The sequence below is a fragment of the Crocodylus siamensis genome, chromosome 15 (assembly GCF_052110815.1).
Source record: "Crocodylus siamensis isolate JL-2025a chromosome 15, ASM5211081v1, whole genome shotgun sequence".
NCBI lineage: Eukaryota > Metazoa > Chordata > Crocodylia > Crocodylidae > Crocodylus > Crocodylus siamensis.
This window is the reverse complement of record NC_143409.1, coordinates 18387019-18401419: the sequence shown is the minus strand read 5'-3', so window position 1 is coordinate 18401419 and position 14401 is coordinate 18387019. Positions and strand designations below refer to the sequence as shown.

The window sequence follows — 14401 nt, the reverse complement described above, 5'->3', positions numbered from 1 at the left end:
TCATAATATGATGAGGAAAAAACTTCTAGCTTTTTCCCTTGACTGTATCATTGTTGACCATTGCTATCCAGTAATGAACCAATCAAGAGTTTAGTTAGTACAGCCTCATAATATACCTGGCAGGTACCTAGGTATTATTATCCCCATTTTAAAGATAGTAAAACTGAGGTACAGAAATGTTAAACAGCACATTTATGGCAGAGTCAGGAGTGCAGCCCAGATCTGCTGACTGCTGTCCTGTGCTTTGTTATAAAGGCATTTTCCTCATAAGGGCGTTATAAATTAACTTCAATAAATATAGCTCAAACTACGACATGTTTTTAAAAAGAGTCTAGTAGAAACTACTGTTCATTGCTATAGAAGGAATCTGAGCTAAACGAGTACAAAGTCTCTTACCCTTACAAAAATATGCACTACATGTAAACGTTAAGATTTATTGGTAGACATTCCATCAACCTGGTCCAAAGTGTAACCACGGGTGGAATTCCTAAAATAATGCAGAAGTATAAACTACAGTAGACTCTGGTGTGTTTTTAAAGAGGTCCTAGATTATTGTTTGACTACACTATATATCTGTGCATAGTTTGTACATATATCTGTACATAAATTATCAAAGGTGTGCTGTTGTGAGACAGTGAGCCAAATTCGGAACATGTCTTTGTCATTCTCAGCTGGTTCTCTCTATGAAGTTGTTTGTATAAGCAGCGTTTAACTAGGCCTTATATTCTACCCATGAACTGCCCAGAGACGGATTCCTCTTCGCTCCCTATAGATATCAACCTGATTCATATTACATTGAAGTCAACCAGAGTTTTGCTATTGACTTGAATTTCCTTTAGGTCAGGGCAGGTCTTCACAGTTACACAGTGAATTTGTGACAGAGCCAGTGCTAGGTCCCAGTCTTGTATTTTAATCACAGCATTCTTGCTGTGAAATAAATTGCTTGACAGACTCCACATACAAGTTCTAACTGGGGTGTGCTGCATGCAGAGAAATACTGACCAAACTCTCAAATTGACATGCGTTCATGCTAACATGCTTATCCAGGATTCGGAGGTCCACCAGAACAGGGAGTGCATATTACAAGGGAGCCCATACCAGTAAAGTACCTGTGCAGTTTTTTCCCACAAATTTGAGGCAGAATTTATGTATACACATGCACAAGGTAAGCCACCCCTTGACTGCAGCAGTGTTAGTATATCACTCTAGCAAACCACCTCAGCATGGATGGTGGCTCCAGGATGCTGTAAAGGGGATTGCAGAGCAGCAGCCAGCACTGCAGGGGGTGCACCCCTGCCTCCAGCTTGCCAGAGCTGCTCCTGTCCTGCTCCAGCTGAGCTGCACAGGGAGCTCATCTCAGCCAGGGACAGCGGCAGTGGCAGCAATGGTGAGTCCTGTGCCTTTTCCCAGACTGGTGGGAAACACCTAGGGGCATCTAGGGCATCACGCTGAGAAGAGAAACCTTCCTGCTCTGCTGTTACTGTCACTGGCTAAGCCCATCTACCCAGGCAGCAGGGCTGGGTTGGGGCAGGAGTGGCTCTGGAGCTCCCTCCACCCCTAGGGCAGCTGGGTGTAGTGGCAACAGTGAGTGTGAGGAGGGGGTGGGAAGGAATGAGTGTGCCACTGAGCATGGAGAAAGAGGGAGGGGGGAATTTTTACCTGATTCAGGGACTTAAAAATGTTCCTGTCTGATGCTGCCAGTGTCATCAAAAGGAGGGGTCGGATCATGCCACTCTACCCCCTGTGGATCTGCCCCTGCACTTCAGTAGACGGCACTTTGTACACACGTATTTACACTTATGTAGTACACTGGAATGGGTGGGCCTGGAGAAGTGTATATTATAGGCTCCTTTTGTGAGAAACCATAGGTTTACTGTTCTTATATATGAGCAGTATTCTAATTTTAATAATGTTGCCATGAAAGCATTCCATGGGTTTGTAATAAGCAGGTACATTAAATACTGCATGTAAATCTTACAAGTGAACTTCATTAATGTTTTCATAAAATTGCATATGGAGACATAGGGACATAATAGCAGTATTTAAGTATCCGGAAATTTTAAAAATTTTAATTTTTAAAAAATGCTTCACTATCTTCTGTTGAACCAGGTACTTTTAGTGTTTGCCAAAGAAGATAACCAGAGTAACGGGTTCTGTTGGGCATGCGAAAAAGCTGGATTCCGGTGTAACATTGCCAGGACACCTGAATCTGCACTAGAATGTTTTCTGGATAAGCACCATGAAATCATCATTATTGATCATAGACATTCCAGATATTTTGATGCAGAAGCACTATGCAGGTAAACCTAGTTACAATGCCATTTTAAAACATACTGGTTGTAGTATAACAAAAAAGTTTCTCATTTTATAGCAGATGCTTTGCTACATATTTGTTGTTTTTATATTAGAAAAATACTAGGGTCTCATTTATAATCTCCATTGCTTCATAGCAGGAAAAGCAGTAAATAACAGCTACCATTTCCTTGCCACAGCCAAGTATGAGTGTTGGAGTTTCAAACAGTTAGGTCTACAATTGCACACCTGATTTGCGCACACACATACACAATTGCCATGATTGCACACGTAAACCAGGAGATTTTTTGTATAAATTCATTTAATTAGTTATTTGCATGCTCAGTCATAATAACTACATATGTACAAGACAACTTATTGTGAGTACATTTACAAGGTTTGAAAACCTTGAATGAAATGCACATTTATACTTAAAAAGACCATATTACAAATTTACCCCAAAATTCCTTCTACAAACTATGGTAACACAGGAATAAGGGACAAAATAAAATGGGCTTTCTTGCATCTTCTACAAAGTCAGTGGTGGCTTTATTTCCTTGACTTTCCAGTGACAGATCCCTTAGGAATATGTCTAGACTAAATAACAGACAGTAGGGTGGGGGTGGCAGGGTCAGAGTACTACTGACTGCGTGAGTGTAGTGGGGTCAGGGCACTGGGACAAATGCTGTTCTCCTTGTTATAATAAAGTAATTAGTTTAAGATCTGTCAGGAGATCTGAAGAGCAGCAGTGTTCCCCTTGTTCATTTTTTTACCACTCAATCCCTGAACAGAGTAAAATGCTCGTTAACAGAGTGAGGATAAGTCTAAAAAAACTGCAGAGCAGCTTAAGGGAGGGGCTTGTTTTGAAAAGGAGCATTGAAATGCTGTGTCAGTATGCACTTCATGTCATTTGTTATGGAGCAGAATATTTCCTATTCTGTCACTGGAACTAGCTGAGACTTTGATGAATGTAAAATCTTCGTGTTATATTTTCCATTGATACTCATAAGCTACTAAATTTATTCTCTTGTCTTAATTACCAAACACGTTTGGGATTTGGGCTGTGTTTTGTTTTAGTTGGAATTAAGCAAGAATTTTATAAAGGTACAGTAGTGTTTATGGGGATATGAATTAAAATGAGGTTAAGTGATCTTGTTTTTTATTTTAAGGTCTATCAGAACAACCAAACCCTCAGAAAACACAGTCATTATCGGTGTAGTACGAAGGTAAATTACAAATATCTTTATTCTTCAACGTGAATTGTTAATGAATGTGAATTGAGTCTTTTACAGATACAGATACTAGACTGCTTTATATCAGAGCATTTTACTCTGGTGGCATTGTATTTATATCATGTGCTGAGTTCTTCCCCCCTGCTGAACTAGGGGTGCCGGTTCACACCTAGGGCACAAGAGCAGTGGTGACTTCTCGTTGCTGACGCAATTATGTAGCTGCCGCAATCATATAACTGCCAGCAGTAGCCAATTTTTTTTGGCCCTCACCCACAAGTCAGCTCCCAGAGGGGTGACCCATTTTCTCTGCCCTAGTTAAGCCACTGATGCCCACCCCTACTGGAGTACATCTATAAACATGTTTTACCCACTAGCTTCAGAACAGGAAGTGTCACTGCACTGCTGCAGGTGGTCTGATTAGCAAATGCACTGCCCGCTTCCCCCCTTTCCATCCCCAGTCCTGAACCCTATGCAGACGAACTGCTAACACTGCCCCTGATAGATTACCATTCCATCTTTCTTTTGGCCACATCCTTTTTTTGCTAAGAGTGTACTACTGTAGACTCTGCACAGCAGAACAAACCAGAAGGAAAGAAGGAGGTGGCAGTCAAGACAGAGATGAGTTGGTGTGTGACTCATGGGGCCAGGCCAGAGGCAGCTGTTGGGCCTGACCTCAGTTAAAAGAGCCAGAACAGTAGTGGGGTGGGAAGAAGCACTGGGTGGGGAAGGGTCCCTGATGATTCCATCAAAACAGCAACAAAAGCAGTTTAAGTTGAACCATCCAGAACAGTAGGAGTGTACCACACTATGGAGGCAATCCTGGTAAACAGGGACAACTGAATCTCCCCAAACAGCAAGCAAAGTGTCTACACAGAGAGTGTGGAAAAGGGACTGAGATGACGAGCTTCCTGTGCAGTTTAGGATCTAAGGATCCAGGCAGCATGTTTTAGAAATGCTTATGCCGGTTCCATCACATGAAGCCATGAGAAACTCCACAGTTTTGCACATGGTCTTGCACTTGTTCTTAAAAATGCCAGTGACCCAAAGAAAATAATAAAAATAAGAGACCCCTATGCTGCTGCTGGATGTACCCTGCCTGGAGAAATGCTGGATGCCTATTCTGTTTGGGGTAAGGCGCACAGGAATCCTAGTGCATTTCTGGTATACGTGTCAAACTCTTTCATTATACTACAAGCAAGAGACACTTTGATCTTGAAAAGAAGATTAGATACTTCAATCAGTGTTGAGTACCAGCTGACCTGAATTGATTTTTAAAACAACATCAAAGTGCTGGAACATTTCAGCTATTTTATCTATATCAAGTTATAACACGTCAGTAGAGGATTTCATATATTCTCTTCCTCTCACTATTGCTAATACTGACATATCACAAAATAATGTAAAAGTAATATTAAAAATACATTAAAAATAAGATTTCTAATAATAGCAAAAGGAACAAAATCTTGTTGAGAACATTTCCTGAGAAATGGAATTTAAGAATGTATATTGTTATTCTGAATTTCAAGAAAATCAATTTCAAAATGTTGAACTGTCCCATGAAACCAAAATATCAGGTTTTGATCCAGTGGAATCAGCATACAAAAGGCCTTTATTAAGCACTTGCATACACTCCCTTCTTGAGTATTACCCTCAGTTCATTTATGCCAGGGGTTTTCAACCTTTTTGGAACAGTGAACCCCCAGGGAACAGCTTATAGGGAAGGGAACATATTATAAGCCATGGAGGCTCAGCCCCTAGATCTGGGCCACAGAGCCATGCCATCTGGCCTGCAGGGTTCTCAACGGGTCTGGAAATTTGGTGGCAGGCGAGCAGTGGCAGAAGTTCCTGCCCCCTGGCTGCCAAATTTCTGGACCTGGCGGGAGCCCTGTATGCTTCCCCCAGGATCAGTGCACAGAGGTGTCCCAGGCCCAATCTAGGCACACAAGGGCCAGCTGGGGGTACTCAGGAGGGCTGTGGGAAACTGCTATGTTTCATTTCAGTTTCAGATTCAGCCATTTCAGAGGGACAGTGATTTGTTTTGGTGTTTCAGATCACTGTTCCATTTTGATTCATCTGAATCTATTTCAGAATTTTGACACTGTTTCGGTGCTGATTCGGAGATTCGGATTGGCCAGGGAGAGGCAGGAACAGCTGGGGGGGCTGCAGGTTCTCCCCTGGTTCCTCCAGCTGTGCCTGCCTCTCCCCAGGCAGGGCGAGCCTCAAGAGAAAACCCCATGGTTGTCCTGCCCTGCCCCATCCCCTGCCCGGCCCCAGCCTCCCAGCTTGAAGAAAAAAAGCAAAAAAAAGCAAAAAAAAAAAAAAAAAAGCCCAGCACTCACCAGCTGTAGCAGTGGCGATCTAGGCCTCTGGGGGCTCGTGGCAGAGCCCCTCTGTGCAGCATGGGGCAGTGGGGTGCAATGATGATCACCCCTGCCTCCTGCTTGGCACCTGCACGGCAGCTGCTCCATGCCCTCGGCAGGGTGCTTTGTGCTGTCTGGGAGCTTGGGGCCACTGGAGCTGAGCGTTGCCAGGCTCCAGCTGACATGTGGAGCCACCCCAGCTCCCAGACAGCACGCAGCGCCCTGGCAAGCTGCACTGCACCTGCATGATGTGACAGCCGCTATACAGATGCCAAGTGGGGAGGGCGATCCCTGCTGCCTCCCCACTGACCTGCGCTGCATGGGGGGCTCTGCCACGAGCCCCCAGAGGCTCTGATTGCTGCTGTTACAGCTGATGAGTGCAGGGTTTTTTTAAAGTGCTGGGTGGGGGATGGGACTGGGCAGGGCAGCCATGGGGGCTTCTCCTGTGGTTCCTCCGGCTGTGCTTGGTGCAGGCTGCCTCAAGTAGACTTGGGTACTGGCACTGGCCCCAGCTGGCAGTGGCAGCATGCTGTCATCCCATACATAGATCTGGGGGCCTGTGCCCCCTGGGAGGGCTGCAGGGATGTACCAGACTCCTCCTGGGGGGTGCAGGCCCCCGGATCTGTGCACAGGAAGACAGCAGGCTGCTGTCCCTCCCCTAGAGCACTGGGATTGGAAGGGACCTCAGGGACAGATCGCAGACACTGGCCAGCTACACATGTCAATATCAGAACAGTCCTTCTGCCCCCACTTCCTAGTTTCTGTTTCCCTGCAAGCCCAGGTCCAAAATATCTGAAACATTTCAGATGGTTTGGTTTCATTTGGACATGTTTCAGAGCCTTTCATTTCATTTTAGATTTGGTGTTTCAGGCACCGAAACAGGCCAAAACATCTCCAAAACTAAATGGCTGCCAAAATTTTGCACAGCCGTAGTGCTCAGGGCCCCAAAGAGGTAGCATGGGGCTTGGGTGCAGCAACATGGGGCCCCAGTTCAACAGCATAGAGCCAAGGGAGGCAATATAGGGCCCCAATCCAGCTGGCAGCATGGGGCTGAGGGAGATGGTGGAGGACCACTCATCTGTCCCATGGCACCAAAATGTTGAGCACCACTGTCATAAGTATTTCTGACTTCACAGTGCCCCTGCCTAGTAGCTGCATATACATGAGACGCTGACTGTGCAGTCTTTACTGTGAATCTACATGAGACTTGTTTAGCACTTGTATAAATAAGTACTAAATAACTGCGCAGTAACTGGAGTTACTGTGCAGTCACACTGAGCAATGGCTTTTTCATGATGCTGATTGTTCAGTAGCATCGCCCCATGCTCCTTGCCATGCAGTGCTACTGTGCAGTAGTCACGGGCTACTATGCAGCCAGCGTCTCATGTAGACATGGCCAGTGTAAATCAGAGAAGTAAATTTGCATTGGGGCTGGTGTAGGGACAGGTTTCATTGCAAAATAGGACTAAATGAGGTGAACCACAGACAGTGGGATGGGAGATGGCCTTGTCTAGTTGCCTTGCAATAGGAACAAACAGTGCCTTATCTCCATTTAGGATTTTGCAGTGGGATAACTGGGCATATTTTCTCTGCTTTTGTGCTGCACCTGATTTCCAGAAGTGAGGCAGTGCAGCTGTGTTAGTGCAGTGCTCAGGACACTCCAACACTGGTCTCCAGCTCTCTGCCTTCCCCGTGACTATCAGCATGTGCTCAGTGCCATGCTAAGCTACAGTGCTTCATTCTGGGGATTTTGCGTATACAGAGTGGGAGCAAGAACCAAGGCGTACTTCAAGGCAACTTTCCCAAGTGCGGTATGGAGACAGTGCAGATTTGGCCTGTCGTATCTGGCTAGAAAAATGCACCTTTGCGTGTCGGTGAAGACAAAGCTCAAGTTAGACAGGTTTGTCTGCATGTGAAATTATCACCCTTGTATCAAGATCTAGCACTTCCTTTATGGCTTCTTGCCAATATTTTACTCCTTTTCCTTTAGGTTCCTGGCTTCCTAGTTAGCTACCAACTTCTTCCCCCCAAGACATAGGCATAGGTCTTTTGAAAGTTGTATATGGCCAAGGTTACTGCTACAGTTTATGCGGGATACCACACACCAGTCTGCTGTTCAGAAAGTGCTGAGCACCTGACATTGGAAGATGCTTTTTGTACATGGGTGTCTTGATTGCACACCTACCGCATCCAAAATTATTAATTGTTTGCTTAGTTTTGTAACCCTTCCAGTGAGAGACGTTTTTCGTGGGTAGCGCTCTGGGTAGCAAAGGGCTAGTAATACAGAAAATTTGCAATAGGGAAACAATTTTGTCAGTTTGTTTGCTTGCAGTCTCCCTTTTGTGTACAAAGAGTTAGGGAGATACTTGAAAAGAGCTTTTTTTTTTTTTTTTTAAATACAGCAAAAAGTGAATTTGACATTCAAGATATTTATCAGTACCCAGGAAATATCTTGTATTCATAATAATGATATTCCAAATTTCTATTATTTTAGTGTATTTCTTAGGTCTTGGTTCAGCAAAGTATCCAGTCCTGTCATTCTTTCATGTGAAGTCTCACTGCAGACACACTGATTCCTATGTGTGATGAATACTGAGTTAGTTATAAAGGTATTTCTGATGTTTTCTTTCTGCTTTAAAAGACATGGTGATCGTGAAGAGTCATCAGTATTGCCCCTCATTTCTGCTGGCTTCACAAGGGTATGTATATATTGTAATTCACAGGATTGCTTTTTAATGCGGGAACTATAACATATAATAAGAAGTTGTGTGGGAGGTTGGTTGTCAGTGGTCCCATCTGTCAGTAGCCTAGTCTGTATATGGTCCTCACTTTTTCCTGTTCATTCTTATAGATTTTTTTGACTAGCTTGCAGCAATGGAAACTGCTTGAGAGAGATTCCTACTAATCAGAGGCTCCTAGAAATAAAATGCACTGTTGTATACTTGCATTTATTTAATACATTTCTTTTAAAATACGTATGCTAATCTTTTTAAAAGCAAACCTAGGTAAGATTGACCCATTAATAACCACTCTGTAGCAGAGCTGGGAAGTAGTGTGTAATAAACAATAGAATAAACTGCTGGAAATATATTCTATCAAATGCTAATTCCTGTCTGTAAACAGGTTTCACACATTATCAGGTGCTATTATATATTGTTTGGAGTCACCTGAAATGTATCACACTGAATCATTTCCTTGGCAACTTGTCCAATTAAGCAGGCACTATGCTTATTACTGCGTCAGTTAAGTGGAGTCTTCATTACATTAAGTTGACAGGAAAAAAAAAAGAAATATTTGCCTTAAAGTGAGACTCAGAGCATGAACAGGCTGGTTTATATCTACCAGTAAGAATTTAAAATAAATACTTACTGGTAGAGAAATAACCGAGAAACAGGGCTGTACATGTGTTTCAGACCTTGCCTGGAGAGCTACACCGGTAAGCTTTCCAGCCAAGGGACACTAGGGGTGCTGACAGGCCCCCACTCAAGCTCATGACACTTTACATAAAGCACCGTGAATTAGAGCAGCCCTCCTTACCCAACAGACATCTGCCTATTAGATCAGAGCAAGGGAGAAAAATGGGGAGGGGGAATCAAGCTCCATTTTGGAGCTGATCGAGGTGAGGAGCCTGCCTGCAGCCTCTCTCCTGTACACTGCTCCCCCTCCTAGCTCTAGTGCTATCTGTAGAAAGGAGAGGGAATAAATTATGGGTTGGAGTTTGCCAGGACTGAGCTGGAGAGAGGGTGTTGTGGGGGGGAGACAGGGGGGACTCCAATCCATGCCCCCCACCCAGCTCAGGCCAGGCAAACCCCATCTCACAGCTCGCTCCCCCTCCCTTCTCCCCAAACAGCACTAGGGGCAGGGCTGGGCTGATGCAGCATGTGACAGTTTGACCCTAGTGGAGCACCTTCATTTGATACTTCATTTGATGAGGTATCACACAGTTGGCCAATTCTAAGGGGCCCAGCACTGCACGTGTGTCTGGGCACAGCTGTAGAGCGCTTTTAGGGGACTTATTGTGCAACAAATGTAACTTCTGCCCGTGCCCTAGGTGACTGCTCAGTGGGACATTCCTGCCTTTAGGGTAGCCCATTACTTGACGACCTGTCCTCTCCCCTGCTTGGGAAGGGTCAGGCTGTCAATAGGCAGGCCCTGGCTTTTAAATCCCTGCATATGCATCTCTTATAGGCTGCACACAGGATGATTTAAAGCCAGAAGCACATGGAAGCAGAGGTGCAGGGAGTGGAGCCAAGGAAAGACTCCTTGACCCTGGTCCCTGGCTAGGCAGCACATACAGAATTTGAATCCCATGGGGTCGGGAACTATGGCAGAGACTGCTTCTTAGGCCCTGGACCTTAGCCCTGCAAAAGCTCTCTCTACCCTGTGGGCTTTAATGCTGCCCAGGTGGGTGATGTGAGGTAGAATTTAAAGCCAGTAGGGCCAGGAACCACAGCAGGGAGCACATCCACAACACCAGCTCCCTGACTCATGGGCTTTGAAGATGTCACCGACCTGTACTACCCATCTGGCTCTGACATATAAGTGTCTAGAACTGTGTGCATCTGAATCTGTTCATTTTAGGCAGACTTACTCTACTTTATTCATTCGGGTGGGGGTTACATAATACATCTTTATTTGTAGAAAAGTAAACTATTGAAACTTTTCTAACTTTTCATTTGCAGAGATATGTAGAAAATTCTAATATCATGGCCTGTTACAATGAACTAATTCAGCTGGAATTTGGAGAGGTGCGGGCACAATTTAAATTAAGGTAATGCTATCAATGTCAAGAAAATATCAAGAATATCATAATAATAATAATATCAAAACCAAAAAGAGCCAGATTCATCCACAGACTAAAAACAAGTCTTACTGCACAGAGTTTTATTACAAAATTAGATGGTTAGCCATGTTAGTCTGAAGTCAGGCAGAAGGCAGGGTGGATTTGAATCTTATAGACTAAATCAGATATGTGTGTGGCATAAGCTTTCATGAGCCCAAGCTCACTTCATCATATACTGTGGAAAGACATGCACAGAGCAGTATATAAAATGGAGAGAGTGATTTGAATACAAAAGGCAGGAACACAGAGAATAAGGGAAGAGGGGTTAGGATGGACAGTGCTTACAGTTGGCCCTCCAGGCTCAAATTGCATCTCTCAGGGAACAGGCTGCCCAGCTCATTTTTACAGTAGACCCAGATGCTAGGTGTGATCCTTATCAGTACAGACCACATCACCGGACCAAATAACACAGAATTCAAGGTCCATTTGTCATGGAGCGGGAACCAACGAGCGGCCGTGTACTCACTAGCGCCCCCCTGCCATGTCACTTAGGCAATCCAGCACCCTCGACTCGCCCGCCACGTCTTTGATCTTAGGTTCAGTATGGGAGGCTGCCTACTTGCACCTATGACACCGCGCTGGTATTGCCTCCGTTCCAAATGGGGTGCTCTCACCCCAGCCTTATGGGCAGTGCGTGCCTCCGACCTCCCCTTATAGCACGCCCCAAGCCTTGCAGCTCTTCCTGGACGTTGTCTGGTCCTGCGCCCCTTGGCCTGACCCACAATCAGTGCCCCTTCTCTGGCGCCCCTGGGCCTGACCCGCAATCAGCGCCCCTTCTCTGGCGCCCCTTCTCTGGCGTGGCCCCCTTGACTGGATTAACCCTCTATATCAACTGGGCTCAGGCAGCTTAAGCCCTACCTGGCCCCTTCTGAGTCCTGTCGCTGGTGACCATCCAATTGGGCTCAGGCGGCCGGAGCCTTACCTGGCCCCTGCTGACCCCTGCCGATGATGGTTGTCCAACTAAGTGTGTCCTGGTAGGCTCAGGCGACCGGAGCCCTACCTGGCCCCTTCAAAGTCCTGCCAATGATGACCCTGACATAAAGTGTGTCCTGTAAGGCTCAGGCAGCCGGAGCCTTACCTGGTTCCTAGGGCTCCCTGCTGGTACGGGGACCTTCCAGACAACCCTTTAGCTTGCACCTGTCTTGGGTGCCTGTCATTGAAACCTGCCGCCCGCCTTGGGGTGGCTTGATCAAGTACGTGGCCCACCTAGGTCCTCTGCTGCGCCTCTCGCACCCGTTGCCCCCTCTGGGGCCTTTGCCACGCCTCTCCGGCACAAACCACTGTGCCCCGCTGGGCACCGGGAACCCCTAAGTGGCTAGGGAGCCCCCGTGAGGCCTCCTCTCACCCCTACAGCCTCACCCGGTCCTCCAGTGTAATCATAACAAAACCGTAAGCCAAGCAGCTACAACACAAGCAAAAGCCCATCGGCTTATAACACAAACCACACGCCGCGCTGGTTCTCACCGATACCTTTCTCAGGGCTCTCTCTCCCCTCGCATCATTGCAGCGGTCAAACTGCCACCGTAGGCTCTGCTGCTCAGCTCTCCGCCGCAGAGCTCCTGCTCGTGCAGTGGCCAGAGGGGAACTGCTCACGGGCTCCACCCTGAGCTGTTATAAAGGGCCCGGACCTGCCCCCTTCCGGTCACCTGACCGGCTGGTTGTCCCAGCAACCCGCAGCTGCGCTGCTCTGCTGCTTGACAACTCCTCTCCTCTTATCCTTTAAGTCACAGGGCACCTCAGTGCCCCTGTGACACCATTCACCTGAATCTCTACCAATGTCATACCATCACCTGCTTACAGTACCGCTCTGCTGTCTACATTGGACAGATGGGGCAATCCCTGCATGTAAGACAGAATTAACACTGATCTTATGTCAGTGCCCCATAGATGAATACTTTAACTTCTCTGGACAGTCCATCACTGACCTCAGAGTAGCTGTTCTTAGGCAGCAAAACTTTAAAAACCAACTTGAACAAGAAATCATTCACAGACTGGATTGTGTTAAGTATGCTGTAAATGGGGACTACGGATTCTTATCTCATTACATGGGTTAGCTTTCATGTCCCCTTTGTCCCTATGGGTTTATTGCTTGTTGGCCTCTCCCAGAACTGCTCCCCACCTCTCCTCTCCCTGCCTTTTTGTATTCAAATCAGTCTCTCCATTCTGCACACTGTCCTGTGTATATCCTTTCTCAGCATCTGATGAAGTAAGCTTGGGTTCACAAAAGCTTATGTTATACATATCTCTGATTTAGTTAGTCTATAAGGTGCAATGTTATACTGCCTTCTTCATTACAGAATGTCATTTATCCAAAGAAATACATGCCTGTTTATGCTTAAAGCAGAAAATCAAATTACTGTGTTTTGTTTTTGTTACGGTTTTTCTATTTTACACTAGTTTATAATTACATACATTGAGAGACATGTAAGTGAAATCTAATCAGTTTTCTTTTTCCATCTGCCAGGGCTTGTAATTCATTATTTACAGCATTAGAGAAAAGTCAAGAAGCCATTGAGATCACAAGTGAAGACCATGTAATACAGGTTTGTTCTAGTTTATTTTTATAAGTATGGGGGATTCCTCTATGGCTTGCTACATTTTATTTCATATGTAATTGATATTTGCTCTTTTTTAATGGTGCAAGAAGCTGCCATAATAGTTCTGAACAGACGGGGTTAAATTTTGGTCTAAGGCAGAATTTTTCTCGGTTGATTTTTTTTTTTTTTTTTTTTTTATAAAACAAATTTAAAAGAAAAAAAAATCAGTCTTTGGAGCCGCTTTAAGGATCTGTCTGGTTTTTCTGTTGTTTTTTTTTATTTGTAATGCTTAGTTCATATGTCACTTAACTGCTGGTGACTACCAACATTGTTTTATATCTTTCCTTAAAATGTGTTGCTATTATTCCAGAGGCATGACTTCAAAGTTTACTTGGGCTCATGCTAAGGGGTCCCTCCAGTTGAGCCAGCTGTAAAGGGGTACCTGGGTCATCTGGGCTGGAGCGTTAAAGGCCACTGGCATTATTGCTCTTATGTGTCCTGTGGCTTTTGAAATGGGTCTGCCATAATGGTATTAACCTGATGGGGTATTTGGCCTGTATAGGCCTTTGACTCGTCCTAAAATATTGAAAAGTAATTAATTCTTTTGAAAAGTTAGCTGAAATTGAGGCCAATTCAAACTACATAAAAGGCACCTAAGTTTTATTAAACGTGTTATTATAATACAATTTTTATTACAAGTTTTGGCAAATATCCAGAGGCGACTAGAACTAAATTAACAAACTTTACTGTCCTTGAGTTCATAGTTTAATAGTTCGTAGGGTCAGAAGGGACCTAAGTAGATCATCAAGTCCGACCCCCTGCCATGGGCAGGAAAGAGTACTAGGGTCAAACGACCCCGGCAAGGTGATTATCCAGCTTCCTTTTGAAGATCCCCAGGGTAGGAGCGAGCGACCACCTCTCTTGGAAGTTGGTTCCAGATCCTAGCCACCCTGACTGTGAAGTAGCACCTCCTAATATCTAGCCTGAATCTACTTTTAGTCAACTTATGGCCGTTATTCCTCGTTACTCCCGGTAGGGCTTGGGGGAACAGGGACTCTCCCATAGCCTGCTGGTCCCCCTTGGCTAGTTTGTAGACAGCCAAGAATTCCATGATGCACTGCACAATTGCACACAAAC

At 45.3% G+C, this 14401-nt stretch overlaps 1 protein-coding gene across 5 annotated transcripts in view; it reads left to right on the top strand.

The window, feature by feature from the left end:
• Positions 1 to 14401, top strand: part of PDE8A (phosphodiesterase 8A) — a 246494-nt gene that overhangs the window by 186991 nt on the left and 45102 nt on the right. For all 5 annotated transcript variants that reach the window (XR_016439284.1, XM_090028623.1, XM_090028622.1 and 2 more), the window contains exons 3-7: positions 2110 to 2300; positions 3462 to 3518; positions 8526 to 8583; positions 10567 to 10655; positions 13192 to 13270. Coding sequence is in view for 4 of the 5 variants with exons in the window: in XM_090028623.1 (XP_089884749.1) it covers positions 2110 to 2300; positions 3462 to 3518; positions 8526 to 8583; positions 10567 to 10655; positions 13192 to 13270 (474 nt within the window). In the remaining variant the exon portion in view is untranslated. The remainder of the gene's footprint in view (positions 1 to 2109; positions 2301 to 3461; positions 3519 to 8525; positions 8584 to 10566; positions 10656 to 13191; positions 13271 to 14401) is intronic.